The sequence below is a fragment of the Crocuta crocuta genome, unplaced genomic scaffold (assembly GCF_008692635.1).
Source record: "Crocuta crocuta isolate KB4526 unplaced genomic scaffold, BGI_CrCroc_1.0 scaffold271, whole genome shotgun sequence".
Lineage (NCBI taxonomy): Eukaryota > Metazoa > Chordata > Mammalia > Carnivora > Hyaenidae > Crocuta > Crocuta crocuta.
Window position 1 is genome coordinate 6,250,592 of NW_027527824.1, and position 16,705 is coordinate 6,267,296.

The window sequence follows — 16,705 nt, forward strand, 5'->3', positions numbered from 1 at the left end:
GGTAGAGCTGGTGCCGCTGATGCTGATTCACTCAGTCCACGGGCGTTGACCCAGTGCAGCCCGAGGAGGCTCTGGATGCTGCGCGCGGGCTGTGTTCTTCGGGAGCGCCCCCACCGAACCCCTGGCCTGGGCATGAGTATGGAATGGGGGCACGTGTACCCGCCCTGCACAGGGAAGGAGAGTTCTGAGGCCCCAGCCCGAGAGCGAGAGGCAGCCGCACACAGCGGCTGATCGGCCCCCTGTGCATGGGATTTACCCCCTGCCAGCCCCTAACTGCAGTCCTCTGCCTCGGCTCTGGGCCTCCATGGGAAGGCCGCCTTCCTCATGGGCCTGCCTCCTCCCACGGCCACGTGGGTCTGTAGCCCTGGGGCCCCAGGAACCAACCCCAGCCACGTGGCAGTCCCGGGTCTGGAACTCTAAAGCGTTTGGTCGCTCGGTTAACTTAACACCTTTAACACGGCCTGGTGACCTGTGAGGCACCTGCCGTGGTCACCTTCCTCGGGTACCCGTGACCTCTTTGCCTTTCTTGCTTTGCGCGATGCCGCCGGCGCGCCCTGGTCCTCCCCGGGGAGGCTCCTTTCTCCTCCGTGGCTGTATGCTGTTGCCGCCCCTCTGTCAGTCTGCACTCCCGCTCCTGGTGACCCCAGTCCCTGGGCCGCGGACTCCCACACGAGGGTCTGTGACCCAGCCGCTTCTCTCGTGCTCTGGAACGTGTATATCTGACTGCTTTCTACTTCCCCCACACGGGTGACGCCAGGTTCGGTGTGAGGCTAAGTGTCCCCGTTTTTCCTCCTCCTCCTGTGTGCCTGCTCTCCGAGAGGCCACCGTCACCCCGCCGGAGTCAGGCAGTCATCATCCCCTCCCCTCTGTCTCTTCCTTAAAGCCAGTCAGACCCCAGGTCCCCAGGGCTCTTCCTGGAGCCCCTCCCTCCTCACCCACTCACAGCATCTCCGCCCTGCCCTCTGGCCACCGCCCTGCGCCGTCCACACCTCCGCCAAACCTTCCCCTGCCAGCAGCCAGGGCTTTATCTACAACTCCGCTCTGAACGTGTCGCTACTTACTTCTAAGCCTCCAGTGGCTCCTCGTGTCCCCAAGAGGAAGTCCAGTCTCCTTGTTCTGCCAACAGAGCGCCCCCACCCTGCCCCGTGTTTCAGCTCCTGCTCACCACGCACCCCCCTTCCCTCACCCTGCGCTCTGGTCACGCCAGAGTGTTTGCAGACCCTCCCGCTTCCCGCGTGTCTCAGGCCTCCAGGCCTCTGCTCACTGCCGCGGCCTCTGCCCGCCGTGACTTTCCTTCCTTTTTAGCCCTTAAGGTTCAAGGCAGAGCTTCCCAATTCCAGGAGCCTCCCTGGCCATCACCGCCACCACCACTGAACTGGCAGAGTTCACGCCTCCTGTGAGCTCCCACAGTTACGTGTACCTGTCGCTACTATAGTATATTCTACCAATGGGGGAAAAAATTTTTTTTAAGTTGAGCTCCATGCCCAACGTGGAGCCCATGACCCTGAGATCAAGACCTGAGATGAGAGCAAGAGTCAGATGCTTTACCGACTAAGCCACCCAGGTGTGCCCCCCAACCCTGTAATGCTACTTTTTAAGTATCTGTCTCCCTCTTGGACAATGTGTAACTTGAGGACAGGGAATAGATCTTTCTCATTTTGTGACTCTTCAGAGCCTCATGTGATACCTGGCCCATAACAAGTATTTATTTGATAAATGTTTGTGGAACCAGTGACTCCCATCTGAAATTGCCTACACCCACCCCTGCTCCAAGTTCAGAGTGGAGGTCAGGTAGGAGCCGGGGGACTCGAATTGTAAATTTGGGGAGCCCCAAGAAAGGCAGCCCGGTACAGCACTGTGGGTAGCAGTGGGGTACCCTCATGCTCTCTTTCCCATAGCCCCAGCAAAGATCATCTCATTCGGAGGCACCGTGACGACACCCTGGATGAAAGATGTCCGGCTGCCCTGTAATTCAGTGGGAGACCCAGCCCCTGCTGTGAAGTGGACCAAGGACAGGTATGTGCGGGACCCTGGAGGGCTGAGTGACCCAAGTGATGAGTGGTAGAAGAGCCATAAAGAAAAGAATCGGACGCCCCCACCTTCCAGCTGACCAGAGGCCCTGCCAGGGTCGCAGCTGCTGCTCTCCGGGAGGCCTGGGCCCCCTGGCTCCCCGCTGTTGACTGCCGAGTGTCTCCCTCCCCTGGGGGCTTGAAGAGGGCAGGGTTACTGGATATCCCCAGGAAGTGCCCCCTAGTCAGCCTCCGCCTGCTCCCAGCCCTGTTTCCCTACAGTCCTGGGAGAGGCCCCAGGAAGAAGGGGTGCTGACCATAACCCATCTCTGCCCCCCGACCCCTGCAGTGAAGACTCGGCCATCCCCGTGTCCATGGACGGCCACCGGCTCATCCATACCAATGGCACGCTGCTGCTGCGCGCCGTGAAGGCCGAGGACTCAGGCTACTATACGTGCACGGCCACCAACACTGGGGGCTTTGACACCATCATCATCAACCTCCTGGTGCAAGGTAAGGCCCAGGAAGGCCGGCGCCCCACCACGCTCCCCAACGACCTGGGCGACAGACCCTTAGTGGAACAGAGGTGCCACATGGAAGAGAAGGCAGGAGGGATGGAGAGAATGAGCAGGAGCTGGGGAGGCTGCAAGAGGCTGGGAAAGCCAGGCCTTGGCCTCAGTTGCAGCTGGGATACCCCAGTCCCCCCCACCCCCATCAGATGTTAACGCTTTGTGGTGAGGCCTGGTGGCTTTCCCTCACAGTTCCCCCGGACCAGCCCCGCCTCACTGTCTCTAAAACCTCCGCTTCGTCCATCACCCTGACCTGGATTCCAGGTGACAATGGGGGCAGCTCCATCCGAGGTGAGAGGGGTCTGGAGGAGGAGGGGGGAAAGAGGGGAAGAAACTCTGGGCCCAGAAGCAGGGGAGGGCTTCACCCACAGTCACCGCTTTGTCCCCATAATGCCCCGGAAGTGATGAATGGGGGGGGGGGAATTCGGACCACAAGAAAGTTACCCAGGTACCACAGAAAGTCACCAGCCTAGGTATCCCGGTTTTAGATGGCCCGCCCCGATTGCTGCTGGTGACCCGTGTGAACCTGGAGAGATCTGTTTTCTTCTCTGGGCCTCAGTTCCCAAATCTGTAACAGTAGACAGCAAGTGCTTCTCAACCTTGAATATGCACATGAGTCAGCAGGGGGATCTTAAGGAATGCAGATTCTGATTCAGGAGGTCTGGGGTGGGATCTGACAGGCTCTCAGGTGACCTAATACTGCCAGTCAGGGGGGCCCATCCCTGGAGCAGCAGGGTCTAAACAGGGCCCCTTTTAAGCCTCAAGGCTCTGCTTTCTGCTCCCCTCTCCACCTTAGCTGCCAAAGAAAGAGCAGGAAAACTCCTTGTAGCTTTGTGTCCAACCTGCGTGGGCCCTCCCCCCATCACCAAAGGCCCCACTCCGCCCCTGCCGGGAGCCCAGCCCCACGACGCCTGTCGGGGTGTCCCAGGCCCCGCCCTGCCCGCCCTGAGCCAGGCAAACCTCCCGGGCAGGCTTCGTGCTGCAGTACTCGGTGGACAACAGCGAAGAGTGGAAGGACGTGTTTATCAGCTCAGGCGAGCGGTCCTTCAAGCTGGACAGCCTCAAGTGCGGCACGTGGTACAAGGTGAAGCTGGCGGCCAAGAACAGCGTGGGCTCCGGGCGCATCAGCGAGATCATCGAGGCAAAGACCCACGGGCGGGGTGAGGCTTAGCGAGGACCCAGCTGGGGTGGGATGGGCGCAGGCCCCGGGGATGGAAGATGGCTGGGGCGGGGAAGGAGGGCGCTGGGAAGCGGAGGCTGAGGGAGGGGCTTAGCCAAGTTCCCGCCTATGGATAGTACCCTGACCAATCACAGTAGGAGAAACAGGCCCCTCCTCCCTGGAGGGCTAGCAGCCTCTTCCTTCTTCCCACAGCCCTTCCTCCTTTGCTGAGGCCTCCTCCTCAGGTCCNGGACTCCCTCCCCCCGCGGACGAACGCACCCCCTCCTCGCGGTCTCTAACCACGCTCTCTCCCTGTGGCCCCCCAGAGCCCTCCTTCAGCAAAGACCAGCACCTGTTTACCCACATCAACTCCACGCATGCTCGGCTTAACCTGCAGGGCTGGAACAGCGGGGGCTGCCCCATCACCGCCATCGTCCTGGAGTACCGGCCCAAGGGCACCTGGGCCTGGCAGGGGCTGCGGGCCAACAGCTCCGGGGAGGTGTTTCTGACCGAGCTGCGGGAGGCCACGTGGTACGAGCTGCGCATGCGGGCCTGCAACAGCGCTGGCTGCGGCAACGAGACTGCGCAGTTCGCCACCCTGGACTACGACGGGAGTGAGTCCCAGGGCGGCCGCGTGTCCCCAGGGAGGCTGGCAGAGAGGCCGGTGCATAAAGACAGGACAGACAAGTTGAAAAACAAAGGGGAAAGCTGGAGACAGGGAAGGGAGCCGCAGACGGTAGGCAGGAAGGCCGGTGGGCGGGTCCACCAGAGTGACCCATACAGACCTACAGACAGGCGAACAGTCACACTGAGGCTTGTGAGGGTCCTTGAAGGTGCGGTCCTTGCTCTCTGCTGCTTAGGAGAGACGGAGAGGCATGTAGAGATGTAGTTGAGGCCCTGCCCTCTGAGGCCCCTCTGCTAACATGGTGCATTAGCCAGGATGGGATGGCCTCTGCTGCAGTAACAGATAGACACCAAAGGCTCCATGAAGATCTGCTTCTTGCTCTCATAACCTGTTAAGAGGGTTGGCTGGCCATCATCTTCTGGCTATGCCATCTTGAATGGGTAGCCTCCAAGGTCACCAAGTAGAGAGAGAAGAGGCACCCCAGTTCTTAACTGCCTTGGCCAGGAGGTGCCGCTCGTCACTTCTGTTCACTCTGTTGTCCAGAACTAGCCACGTGATTCTAATCTAACTCAGGAGGTCTGGGAGATGTAGGTGAGCACGTGGGTGTTTGGTGAGCACTAACTGGTGTACTTCATACACATGCACACACTCATATACACACATGCGCGCACACACATGCACATACATTAAAGGCACATAGAAGGCGGAATTCATAGAGATCCCTTATCACAAGGTAAATTAAGTCTACCTGTGTGTTAAGGAAACAGAAGAAAAGCAGGATCAGGGGGATGGGCTCAAACAAGGAAGGCTTCGCGAAGGAGATGGCTCTTACGCAAGGCTTTGAAACAGGCAAAGGTGGGGCTTGGCACAGGGCTATGTCAGCAGAACTTACTGCCTCCATGCAGGCACCCAAGGTTAGCAGATATTGCCCATGGGAGGGGGGATCAGGGAGAAAATGCAGGGCACTGAATAGCTTTGCCCCCATCTGGGGAAGAGACCCTGGGATCCCACTGCTCTGACTTCTGATTCTCACTGTCCTTCCCCCACTTTACGAGCTGGATGGGGGAATCAGTCTCCCCTCTAGAAATGAACATTGAACTCCAACAGGCAGGAGACTATCTCTCAAAGACTTCAGGATAATTCTAAAACAGCCCCATGAAGTCATCAGCTTCATAATGCAGCATAAAAACGACATGAGTGTTTGTGGGCTGTCCTGAAAGGACCAGAATTTGGGGGGGGGGGGGTAAAGGGGAAGGCTGGGGCTCTGTGCCAGGAAGTAGAGGTCAAAATGAGACCAAGGGAAGCAAGAGAGGTTCAAGGGTGACCCCACCCCAGGAGACTCTACACAGAGCCTACTCACAAGGGACATCTGACTCCCTTCTTCACTTCATTCAGGTACCATCCCTCCCATCAAGTCTGCTCAAGGTGAGGGGGATGATGTGAAGAAGCTGTTCACCATTGGCTGCCCGGTCATCCTGGCCACTCTGGGGGTGGCACTGCTCTTCATCGTCCGCAAGAAGAGGAAGGAGAAGCGTCTGAAGCGGCTCCGAGGTAGGCAGGTTTCCTACGGGCTTCTTGGGAGGGAGTGTTGGCCCTCGGCCACACTGGCCCCTTTCACTGGCTCCTGGCACCATCGGGGCAAGAGAGTGAGCCTGTGTCTCACTGAAGGGAGAGCTGCTACTCCAGTCTTCTGAAACCTTCGTTCTCATTGCTCACTCCTCTGTGTCCCTAAGACTTTGTGCCTGACCTAACCAGGGCTGAATTTTAGAGGTGCACTCTGGTAAAGCCATATTGATTTAAATAGTTAAACGTTTCCATGTTAGGGGCACCTGGGTGGCTCAACCGGTTAAGCATCCAACTTCAACTCAGGTCATGATCTCACGATTCATGAGTTCAAGCCCCACATCGGGCTCTGTGCTGACATCACAGAGCCTAGAACCTGCTTCTGATTCTGTGTCTCCCTCTCTCTCTGCCCCTCCCCTGCTCATTCTCTCTCTCTCTCTCTCTTTCTCTCTCTCTCAAAAATGAATAAACATTAAAAAAAATAAAAAATAAACATTTCCATGTTAGTTGGTAAATAGATGTTCCCTTCCACCCTGGATCTCCCCTCTCTCACACAGGATCCCTGCGATTCTCCTAGGAGCTGGCCAGTGAAGCATAGACCTGCAGGTGGTCTCTAGGGCCTTGCTCAGTTCTGACCGTGTCACTTCCAGAACGTGTCTGGTGTTAAATATTTTGAACATCATCCCTGTCCTAATGCATGATACCATAGACTGGCATGAATGAGTCTGATTTACCTTGATTTCCCCAGGGCCTAGTACAGTGTCTGGCACCTAGTAGTTGCTTAACAGACGTTCATTCATTCATTTGGAAAACATTTATTGAATAGCTGTTGTATTGTAAACACTTCCATACATTGGAGATATAAAAATGAATAAAGAAGGAAGAGTCTGGAGTCTTATGGAACACAGTCTAGTCCTCAAAGAGTTCACAGCCTCATGTGAGAAGTCAGGGCACAAGAGTAGTACAAAAGAGGGAATTACTAACACTACCTTGGGTGTTTAGGAGTAGAGTGGATGAATGGTTGAATGACTAATTGGATGGTTGGATGGAAAGATGCATAGATGGAAAGATGGTTGAATAGATGGTTAAATGAAAGATTTAATGTATAGGTGGTTGAATGGATAGGTGGCTGGATGGATAGATGGAGGAGTAGATGGATGGATGATTAGATAATTGGATGGATTAATGGTTGAATGGATTATTGTTTGGATCCATGGGTAGGTGGATGGATGGATGCATGCATATTTGAATGGATGGATAAGAGATGAATGATTAGGTAGTTGGGTAGATAGTTGAATGGATGTTTGGATGGATGGAGGATGGATAGATGGATGGATAGATAGATGGATGATAAGATGGACAGATAATTGTATGATTTTATGGATGTATGGACAGGTGATTGGATGAATGGTTGAGTAGATGAATAGATAATTGGATGGTTGGATGGATGGTTGGTTGAATGGGTGGATGATAGATGAATGACCAGATGGGTGGCTGGAGAAATGAATAGGTGGATGGGTGGGTGAGTAGATGGTTGGATACATACATGGGGCTAGATTCATTCTGACAGACTAGTCTCATGATTCTCATTCTCCTCAGAAGTCTAATGGATTAAGTAGGCCCTTGGCTTCTCTCACTCTTTTTTTTTTTTTTCCTTTTTTGTCAATTCCTAACCTGAGAGCCCTGATCCTATTCAAGGCCTCTCTGGAGACAAAGCAGGGACACTCAGATTCATCCATGGACTTCTTGGGTTCAGGTGCCCAAGAGGAAGAAATGAAGTGTCTTGGTTGATAGTCATTTAGGGATGCCCAGTGGCCACCTCTACTTCACTCTCTTCTCTTCTCAGCAGATAACTGAGGATGGACCCTCCACTGGTACCCATTCCCAGCCTGCTATGATGTCTTGTTTAATTAGAATCATTTCAAGAAACAGATGGAGCAGTTTATATACCCTCTCCTTTGGGAAGGACCTCCCTATTAGATAAAAACCTGAGGAAAGGAAAACAGACCTGAGCCAAATCTCGCACCAGGAGCAGCCAGATCTTATTGTATTTTAGGCCATTTTGGGGGCCTTTTACTTCTCCTTCTTCCCAGGAGACCAGCCCTGGTCCCGTTTTAGGGAATTCCCCCACCTTTTCCCCCATGCCTCTGCCAGTTTGCATCCTGCTCTGACTCCATTCTCACCCAGTCCCTCTCTCTACTGTTTTGCAGATGCAAAGAGTTTGGCAGAAATGTTGATAAGGTAGGTGTCCTATGGCTGCTTCCTCCCCTGCAGAGGACAGGCTTCTAAGATGCCACTGTCCTGCTAAACCCTCCCCTCCAGCCCCTTATGGCTGCTGGGTCACCCACCCCCGGCCCTTCTCCCCACAGCAAGAACAACCGAAGTTTTGACACTCCTGTGAAGGGACCACCCCAAGGCCCGCGGCTGCACATTGACATCCCCAGGGTCCAGCTGCTCATCGAGGACAAGGAGGGCATCAAGCAGCTGGGTGAGTGACAAGTGCCATGGGCCCTCTGTCTCGGTCTTCCCCAGGCCACACCCCACGAAGGGCTGCCACCAGCCCTCCCAGCAGTGCCCAGAGCTCTGGCAGCAGCCTCACCAGCAACTCAGCAGTCTCAGAACGCACTGACGCTTCTCTCAAGGGCTAAGTTTCCTCCTCTCACTGAAAGAATTATTCTGTCCTTTCTGGGCCTCCACAGGAGATAAAGACAAAAAGACATTTGTGACGTCCAAAGAGAAGGACTCCTACTCATTGTCTTTCTTCCCCTAGGAGATGACAAGGCCACCATCCCCGTGACGGACGCTGAGTTCAGCCAAGCTGTCAACCCCCAGAGTTTCTGCACTGGTGTCTCCTTGCACCACCCGGCCCTCATCCAGAGCACAGGACCCCTCATCGACATGTCTGACATCCGGCCAGGCACCAGTATGCCTTATCCCCTGGGAGACAGACCCCCTCCCACACAGGGTGTTTTGGGCACAGCATGGGGCACAGGTGATAAAGAGAAAAGTGGGGGAGGAACAGCATGGAAGAATGGAAAGAGCACTGGAGTTAGAATCCACAGACCTTGATTGAAGACTTACTTAGCCGTGACCTTGGGTATATTGCCAACTTTGTCTCTCTGGGCCTCCATTTCCTTACGTAGACATTTTAAGAGCGTTGGGTACTCTTTTAATTTTTTTTTTTTTTTTTTTAGCATTTATTCAGTTTTGAGAGACAGAGAATGAGTGAGGAGGAGGCAGAGAGAGAGGGAGGCACAGAATCTGAAACAGGCTCTGAGCCGCAAGCACAGAGCCCAATGTGGGGCTCGAACCCACAAACCGTGAGATCATGACCTGAGCTGAAGTCGATGCTTAACCGACTGAGCCACCCAGGCACCTTGAGGGTTGGGTACTCTTGCTCTCCGAGGGCCTTCTGCCTCTAGCACGATAGCTCTGGACAGAAGGATAAAATACATCAAGGGCTATGGGGAATGAATGCACAAGAGGGAGCAGGAGAGGAGGTGACATTCTTCCCCCAGCGGAAGGAAAAGATGCGGTGGGTGGGGAGGCCCAGGATGCCAGCCACTGCCCCCACGCCTCGCCACTGCTGCTCTTTTCCTCCGGGGTCAGCTACGTGGTCGGGAAAGGCAGCATGCTCAGCATCCCCAGGGGAGCTTCTGTGGCTGCTTATGCCTCCTCCCTGGCTCTGCACTGCCCTTCTGGTAAGTGCCAGCCGCCCAGGCCTGAGTGCCCTCGGTGGACGTGCTAGCCATCGCCCCTGTTTGCAGATCCGGTGTCCAGGAAGAACGTAAAATCAGCCCATAGCACCCGGAACCGGTACTCAAGCCAGTGGACGCTGACCAAGTGCCAGGCCTCCACACCTGCCCGCACCCTCACCTCCGACTGGCGCACCGTGGGGTCCCAGCATGGGGTCACTGTCACTGAGAGTGACAGCTACAGCGCCAGCCTCTCCCAGGACACAGGTGAGCCTGGGGCCCTGCCTGCGTCTTACTCTCTGTTCTCCAGCTCCCCCATTCTGCTTTCCCAACCTCTGCCCACCAGCTCGTGGGGGCCAAGGCACAAGCCCACTTCATTTCCAGCTGGCCACTGGCTTACTGTGTGGCTGGCACAAAAACACGTGACCTCACTGAGCCCTGCTTGGTCAAGGGTCTCACTCTGCCATCCCAGAAGATGCTGGAGAGGACAGTACGTGTGATGGTTGTTGGAGACAGAGCTGAGTGTTCCAGGGGGTGGCTTGTTTCCAAGAATGCAAGACGTTCTGCCTTTCATTTGCCAGAGACCCCACTTCTGCCCCCACTGCCACCTTCCCAGGGGGCGAGCGGGGTCTTTGGAGATGACCACTGGGTCAGGGGTGGGGGAAATGCTCGGTCTGGTCTCATTTTTTTAAATTTTCTTTTGAAGTTTATTTTTGAGAGAGAACACGCACGAGCAGGGGAAGGGACAGAGAGAGGGAGACACAGAATCCGAAGCGGGCTTTGGTCTCATTGGTAAACGAGACCCTTTTCCCCACGACCCCCTCATTTCTTCTTACCTCCACGCTTTCCGTCTCCGCAGACAAAGGACGGAACAGCATGGTGTCCACGGAGAGCGCCTCGTCCACGTACGAGGAGCTGGCTCGGGCCTACGAGCACGCCAAGCTGGAAGAGCAGCTGCAGCACGCCAAGTTCGAGATCACCGAGTGCTTCATCTCGGACAGCTCCTCCGACCAGATGACCACAGGCACCAACGAGAACGCGGACAGCATGACGTCCATGAGCACGCCCTCGGAGCCCGGCATCTGCCGCTTTACTGCTTCCCCGCCCAAGCCCCAGGACGCCGACCGGGGCAAGAACGTGGCTGTGCCCATCCCGCACCGGGCGAACAAGAGTGAGTGCTTAGCCCCCCTCCCCTGCTGCGTCCCCCCTCCCCGACGGCTCGTGGGGCCGGCCAGCCTGGGCAGGGCTCCTTGGCCGTGTGGGCGGCACAAATCAAATACTTGGGAGAGTCCAGATCAGGGTCCATATCCTGGCTCAGCCTCTTAATACGTCCATGGCCTTGGAAGTCACTTAGCCTCTCTGGCCTTCATTTCCTCTTTTGTAAAATGCAAATGACAGCATATACTCTGCGTTACTGTATTGTATGCTGTATTGTATATATTGTAGTGAGCAGATGTCCTGTACGTGCCTGACGCATGGCAGAGTCTCCGGACATAGGGATCCTCCCCTTATTCTGAGGCTATGCCGCTACAGAGACACAGCTGCCCAACGGCCATGGGTCCCCGTGCCATTCAAAATTAATCCAGATGCAGAGGAACAATCCTGGCATCCCAGCGCATGGTGGCCAAACCTCATGGTGGGCAGTGACCTAGCCTGACGGGCACCTGTCTGACTCCAGGGGCCTGGCCAGAGCTACAGCCTTCAGGGTTGGCGGGACAGCCATAGGATAACTGGAGGGCGTGAGATGGGGGCTCCACCAGCGGACACTGGACCAGAGTCTGGTCTGCTCACTGCTGGCCTTGCTAAGTGGCCATGCTAATCGGGGCACTCGGGGTCGTCAGGAGAAGAGCCCAGGGTCACAAAGTACAAAGACTTTGGAGATTCGCAGCCCTGAATGACGCCCCCACCCCCTTCAAGCTGGGTGAATTGGGGCAAATTACTTAATTTCTCTGAACCTCAGTTTCCTCATTTGTAAAATGTGGTCAGGTATTAACCTATCCAGGAGGCTGTGGGGACTAAGTGAGATCACGTAAGGGAAGTTACTGGCCCAGTCACAGGACAGAGGCACATTTACAGGTGAGGATGCTCACCGAGCCGAGGGATCAGGACCGGGAGGTCCTAGACGTGTGTCATACGGAGGTGGTTTAAGAAATCAGGGACGTCTCAGCTGGAAAACAGAAGAGGGGTGGGGAAATGCAGCTGACTTCAGACATCTGGACGGCAGCCGTGGGAAAGGTGGAGGCGTGGGGACGCTTGCTATGTGGCAGAAGGCAGAATCAGGCTCCATGTGGGGAGTCCTTGTTTTCAGAAATGAGCTCTCCCCCAGCGGAAGCCGACCAGCCTGTATCGGCCATTGATCAAGAAGTATCAGCTCACTGAGCAACTACTACATGCGGCAGCCACAGTGACGGAGGCACGATCTGTGTTTGATCTCACTCACTACTCACAGCAGTCCTGTAGGGAAATGCGATTGTCCACATGTCACCGATAAGGAAACCGAGGCTCAGAGAGGCCAGGTCACTGATGGTTGCCTGGCTTTCGGAGGGTCTCCTGGATCAGATCAGGGCAAAGATGGGGGAGTAGGGGGTGGCGGGAGCAAGCCGGCTCCCAGAGGCCTCTGCCTCCAATGTTTTCTGCCCCTGTGATTCCAGGTGACTACTGTAACCTGCCCCTGTATGCCAAGTCGGAGGCCTTCTTTCGAAAGGCGGATGGGCGTGAGCCCTGCCCCGTGGTCCCACCCCGAGAGGCTTCCATCCGGAACCTGGCTCGAACCTACCACACCCAGGCTCGCCACCTGACCTTGGACCCTGCCAGCAAGCCTTTGGGCCTCCCGCACCCAGGGGCCCCTGCTGCCGCCTCCACAGCCACTTTACCTCAGAGGACCCTGGCCATGNGAGCCTCCGCGGGCCGGGGGCCCACACACCAAAATGGGGGGCTCCAGGGACTCTCTTCTGGAGATGAGCACATCAGGGGTAGGGAGATCCCAGAAGCAGGGTGCAGGGGCCTACTCGAAGTCCTATACCCTGGTGTAGGGGCACAGTGAGAAAAGCGGCCCTTCGCTCGGACCTGTCTGCACCTCCAGCCCTCACACACCAACTTGGCTGTTTTCCTGCATTATTTATATTAAACTGACAGAAACCAACCGACAACGAAAAGAAAGCCCCCAAGTCACGAACGCTTGTACATAGAACTCTTTTGTACAAATGAAACTATTTTCTTCTTCTCCATGAAGCCAGGGCACAAAGAATTTGACAGTACAAATCAACCCCTCCCAACCCCACAAAATATGCGTGGAGAGATCTATATACATATATAGGGAGATGGGAACGTGTCGACAAGCTATATATCTATATATGTCTCTCACCTTATTTTGAGACAGAGGCACAAAGACTCAGCAATTTTTCCCTCCTACCCACTCAACCCTCCTTTCAATCTAGGCGGTTTTGACAAAGACCAAAATCCCAACTCAGAGACACTGCATGCGATCTTACTGTTCCAAGAAAACCAGGACTTGCTTCAATTTGCAGATGCTTATGTGTTAATACCTTTTTCTATGAAAAAAAACCCAGCGCCGTGTGCAATAAAGGTTATGTTTCTACGTGGTAGCTTTTTTCCCATCTGGCGAGGGCCAGTGGGGAGGGAGGGAAGAAGGAAAGGCCCCTATATTTGGCTGGCTATCTCATGGGGAGACTGGGAGAAGCTCGGGTTTTAGCTCAGCAGGTTAAACTTTTTAAAAGGCTTTTAATTAGCCCAGGTGCATTCTTGAGCACCTGTTCTGCTCTCAGATCTCTGCCGGCCCCTAAAGGGGGCCAGCTGTGTGGCTTTGAGCAAGTTCCTAAACCCCTCTGGGTCAGTTTCCTTATCTATAAAATGAGGCCACCTTGCTGAGAGCTTGAGGAGCCTTGGGGGGCGGGGGCAGGCAGGCAGGCGTCTGCTGGCTTCTCTCCTCCAGGCATGCCCAGGAAAGCAAAGCTAGGCAAACCACGAGTGCTCACTTAAGTCATATAAGAGGTACCTATAAACTGGGAGGGGAAGGAAGAGGTTCTATATATCCTGGGGGTTGGGACAGAGCCGGAAGTTCTAGGCTGTTAGGGCAAGGTGAAGCCAAGGAGAAGGGGTGAGGTTATCAGAGTTTGGAGAGGTAAAAGGGGCTCATGGAGGAGGGGAAATGGAGCTCCACCAAAGAGAATGGGCCAGCAGGCATGCCGGGAACCTTTCCTGGCTTTGGACAAGTTGGCATCAGGTTGCCAGGTAGAAGGAAACATGGGCAGGTGCGCAGAGGGACCTCATCTGATGAAAGGGTTGAAAAGGCGTGTGGGTGGGGCCTCCAAGGACCTTCAGGTTTGAGTAGCCAGAGGAGATGGAAAGACCCCAGGTCGCCATCTCCCTCCTCCCTCTAGCATGGCCCAGAACCCCTGGGTGAAAAGACAGTGCACCTAAGAAGCACAAAGGGGGTTCAGTGCCCCCAAGTGAAGGCTGAGCTGTGGATCGGGAATCTGGAAGGAAGGTGAGTCTCTGGGACCTGCCATCCCTCCAGAAGCTGAGAGGGGGGACTGGAAAGGGGCCCCAGAGGACTAGAGAAGAAAGGAGGGGTTTTGTGCAGGATGCAGGTGGGCTGTTCCTGTCTGTCTGGGCCACAGCGAGACCCTGGGTTGCATGACCTTTAATGCAACCAAAAAGCGACTCCTTCCTCAAACGCTCCCAGAGCACCCAGGGAGTGTGGGATACAGAGGAGCTGTTGCTGTGAGTGTGCACAGTACAAGGTAAGGGGTTGGGTGCCACGGCAGGGGAGGGGGCAGAGGCCGTGTGCTCCCTGGTGACTCCTGGGCCCAGGGGCAACTCCATCTGGGCCCCCGCACCTAGGACCCAGCCAAGAGAACCAGCTAACCGTGATCATGAGAATAGTGAGAAGGGCCTGCTTTCCAGACTCCTGGTGATAGCCCAGCTTCATTCCTTCAGTGCCCGGGGAAGTACGCCTCCCACGGCTGCGTGCGCCATCTGCAGGTCACCTCCCCAACTGCAAGCACAATGATCCAGCCTGGGAGTTCTAGAAACTTGGCTGAGAGCCCCCATTCTGTGGCCCGCCCTCACCTGCGCTGGACACTGGGGAATCTCGAATCAGACCCAACTCAGACTGGCATGAGGGGACGAACAAATCCTGGAGGCTAGAGTAGAATAGAGTCACCTGCTTACGTTTGCAGAGGGGAACCCTGCCGTGACCATACATTACAGAACCCTATGCCATGTGTCCGTTACTGGGCAGAACGCTTTCCTCGCATTGGCCCGTGTAACCTCTGCAGTTCTGGGAGGCTGGCGTCACAGTCTCCATCTGATTGGTGAGAAGCTGGGGTCTGGGGGACTTAGGTAACTCATTCAAGGTTAGAGGAGCAGGAAAAGGTGCTTAACTCCAATCCAAGCCCGAGGGTGTCTGATTCCTTAACCACAGAGCCACACTGCCCGGGGGTTGTGATGCTCAGAGGCTGAGCTCCAGTTCTGTCCCTAGGACATTGCATCTGGGGCGTCTTCCAGGACCAGGGAGACCAGCTGGACTTGACCGGAAGGCAGTCAGTGTGGAGCCATCAATGACTGACTCCGGGAGGTAGGCCAATATGCCGGCGCTGGGTGGGACGGGGAGCCTGAGGGACCTCATTCTGCTGTGAGGCGGTGATAGGGAGGGAGGGACTCGGTTCTGCAGGCTGCGGAGGACCAGGAGAGATTTGGAGTGGCAACAGAGGATCAAATGAATGAGCCAGTTTCACTTGTGGTCAGCCAAGCTAAATCCTTAACTCTAAAACACAAGGTCCAGAAATTCAAGCAGACTTGTGCAGAATCCACAGTTTTGTGCACTGGTCATCTCTGGTCTCAGTATGTCCTTTAGCTAAACTGCAAACCCGCCCGTCTGAACTGTCCCTGGAAGCTCGTTCCCAAGTCAGCCAAACCCCCAGTCATTCACTCCCAGTTAGCCACCATGAACCTGACCAGACCTCCACTCTGTCCACCACATATGAGGCCACTGTCACTGGTACTCAAAGCACAGCCCATAGACTGGCAGCGTCAGCATCACCCAGGAACTTGCTAGAAATGCACATTCTTGGGTCTCACCCCAGACCCACTGGATCAGGATCTATAGTTTCACAGACATCCCAGAGACCTCACATGCAGGCTAGAGCACTGGAAGGCTCCAGAGAGATCTCCCTCCTGCCAACAATCAGTGCTAGAGTAGTGACTTTCAAACCTAGTCATGCATCAGATGCACCCGAAGAGCTTGGTTCAGTCTCAACTGAATCACAATTTTTTGTGGGCCTGAACTCCAGGCATTTGTATTTTTTTTTTATTATGGTAAAAGGTCCACAATAAAATGTACCATTTTAACTCTTTTTAAACTAGGCGGTTCGATGGCATTAAGAACATGCACCCTGTTTGTGCTTCCATCGCCACTACCCATTTCCAGAACTTTGTCAGGTCTGCAAACAACAGCTCTGTATTCGTTAACAACTCACCACCCATCCCCCTCCCTCCCAGCCCTGGCAACCACCGTCCCACTTCCTGTCTCTGTTCAGTTGACTCCTCCATGATCATTCAGATGGTATTTTTCTTTTCTATTGGCTTCTTTCCCTCAGTGTGTTTGCAAGTATAATTCACGTTGCAGCATGTATCAGAGTTTCATTCCTTTTTAAGGCTGAATAGTATTCCATCATGTATAGACCACATTTTTAATCCCATTTAAAAAAAAATTTTATGTTTATTTATTCTTGAGAGTGAGAGAGAGAGCACAAGCAGGGGAGGGGCAGAGAGGAAGACACAGAATCCAAAGCAGGCCCCAGGCCCGAGATGTCAGCACTGAGCCCGACGCGGGGCTCGAACCAACAAACCCTGAGATCATGACCTGAGCTGAAGTCAGACGTTTAACCAACCAAGCCACCCAGGTGTCCCTTAATCCCATTATTGATGGACACTTGAGTTGTTTCCTTTGGCTGTTATGAATACCACTGCATAAACATCAGTACATAAGTTCCTGTTTGAATCCCTGTTTTCAATTCTTTGGATATATAACCAGGAGTGGAATTTCCAAATCAAATGATAAT

General features: G+C 54.7%; 1 protein-coding gene across 1 annotated transcript in view; it reads left to right on the forward strand.

The window, feature by feature from the left end:
• The window catches only part of DSCAML1 (DS cell adhesion molecule like 1), a 330,897-nt gene extending 317,679 nt beyond the window's left edge, over positions 1-13,218 (forward strand). The window contains 13 exon segments of the mRNA XM_077777444.1: positions 1,899-2,016; positions 2,359-2,522; positions 2,771-2,869; positions 3,550-3,738; positions 4,064-4,351; positions 5,758-5,913; positions 8,136-8,166; positions 8,295-8,413; positions 8,696-8,848; positions 9,693-9,887; positions 10,480-10,791; positions 12,272-12,512; positions 12,514-13,218. Coding sequence (XP_077633570.1) covers positions 1,899-2,016; positions 2,359-2,522; positions 2,771-2,869; positions 3,550-3,738; positions 4,064-4,351; positions 5,758-5,913; positions 8,136-8,166; positions 8,295-8,413; positions 8,696-8,848; positions 9,693-9,887; positions 10,480-10,791; positions 12,272-12,512; positions 12,514-12,652 — 2,204 coding nt within the window. The 3' untranslated portion in view covers positions 12,653-13,218.
• Positions 13,219-16,705: the final 3,487 nt, after the last annotated feature.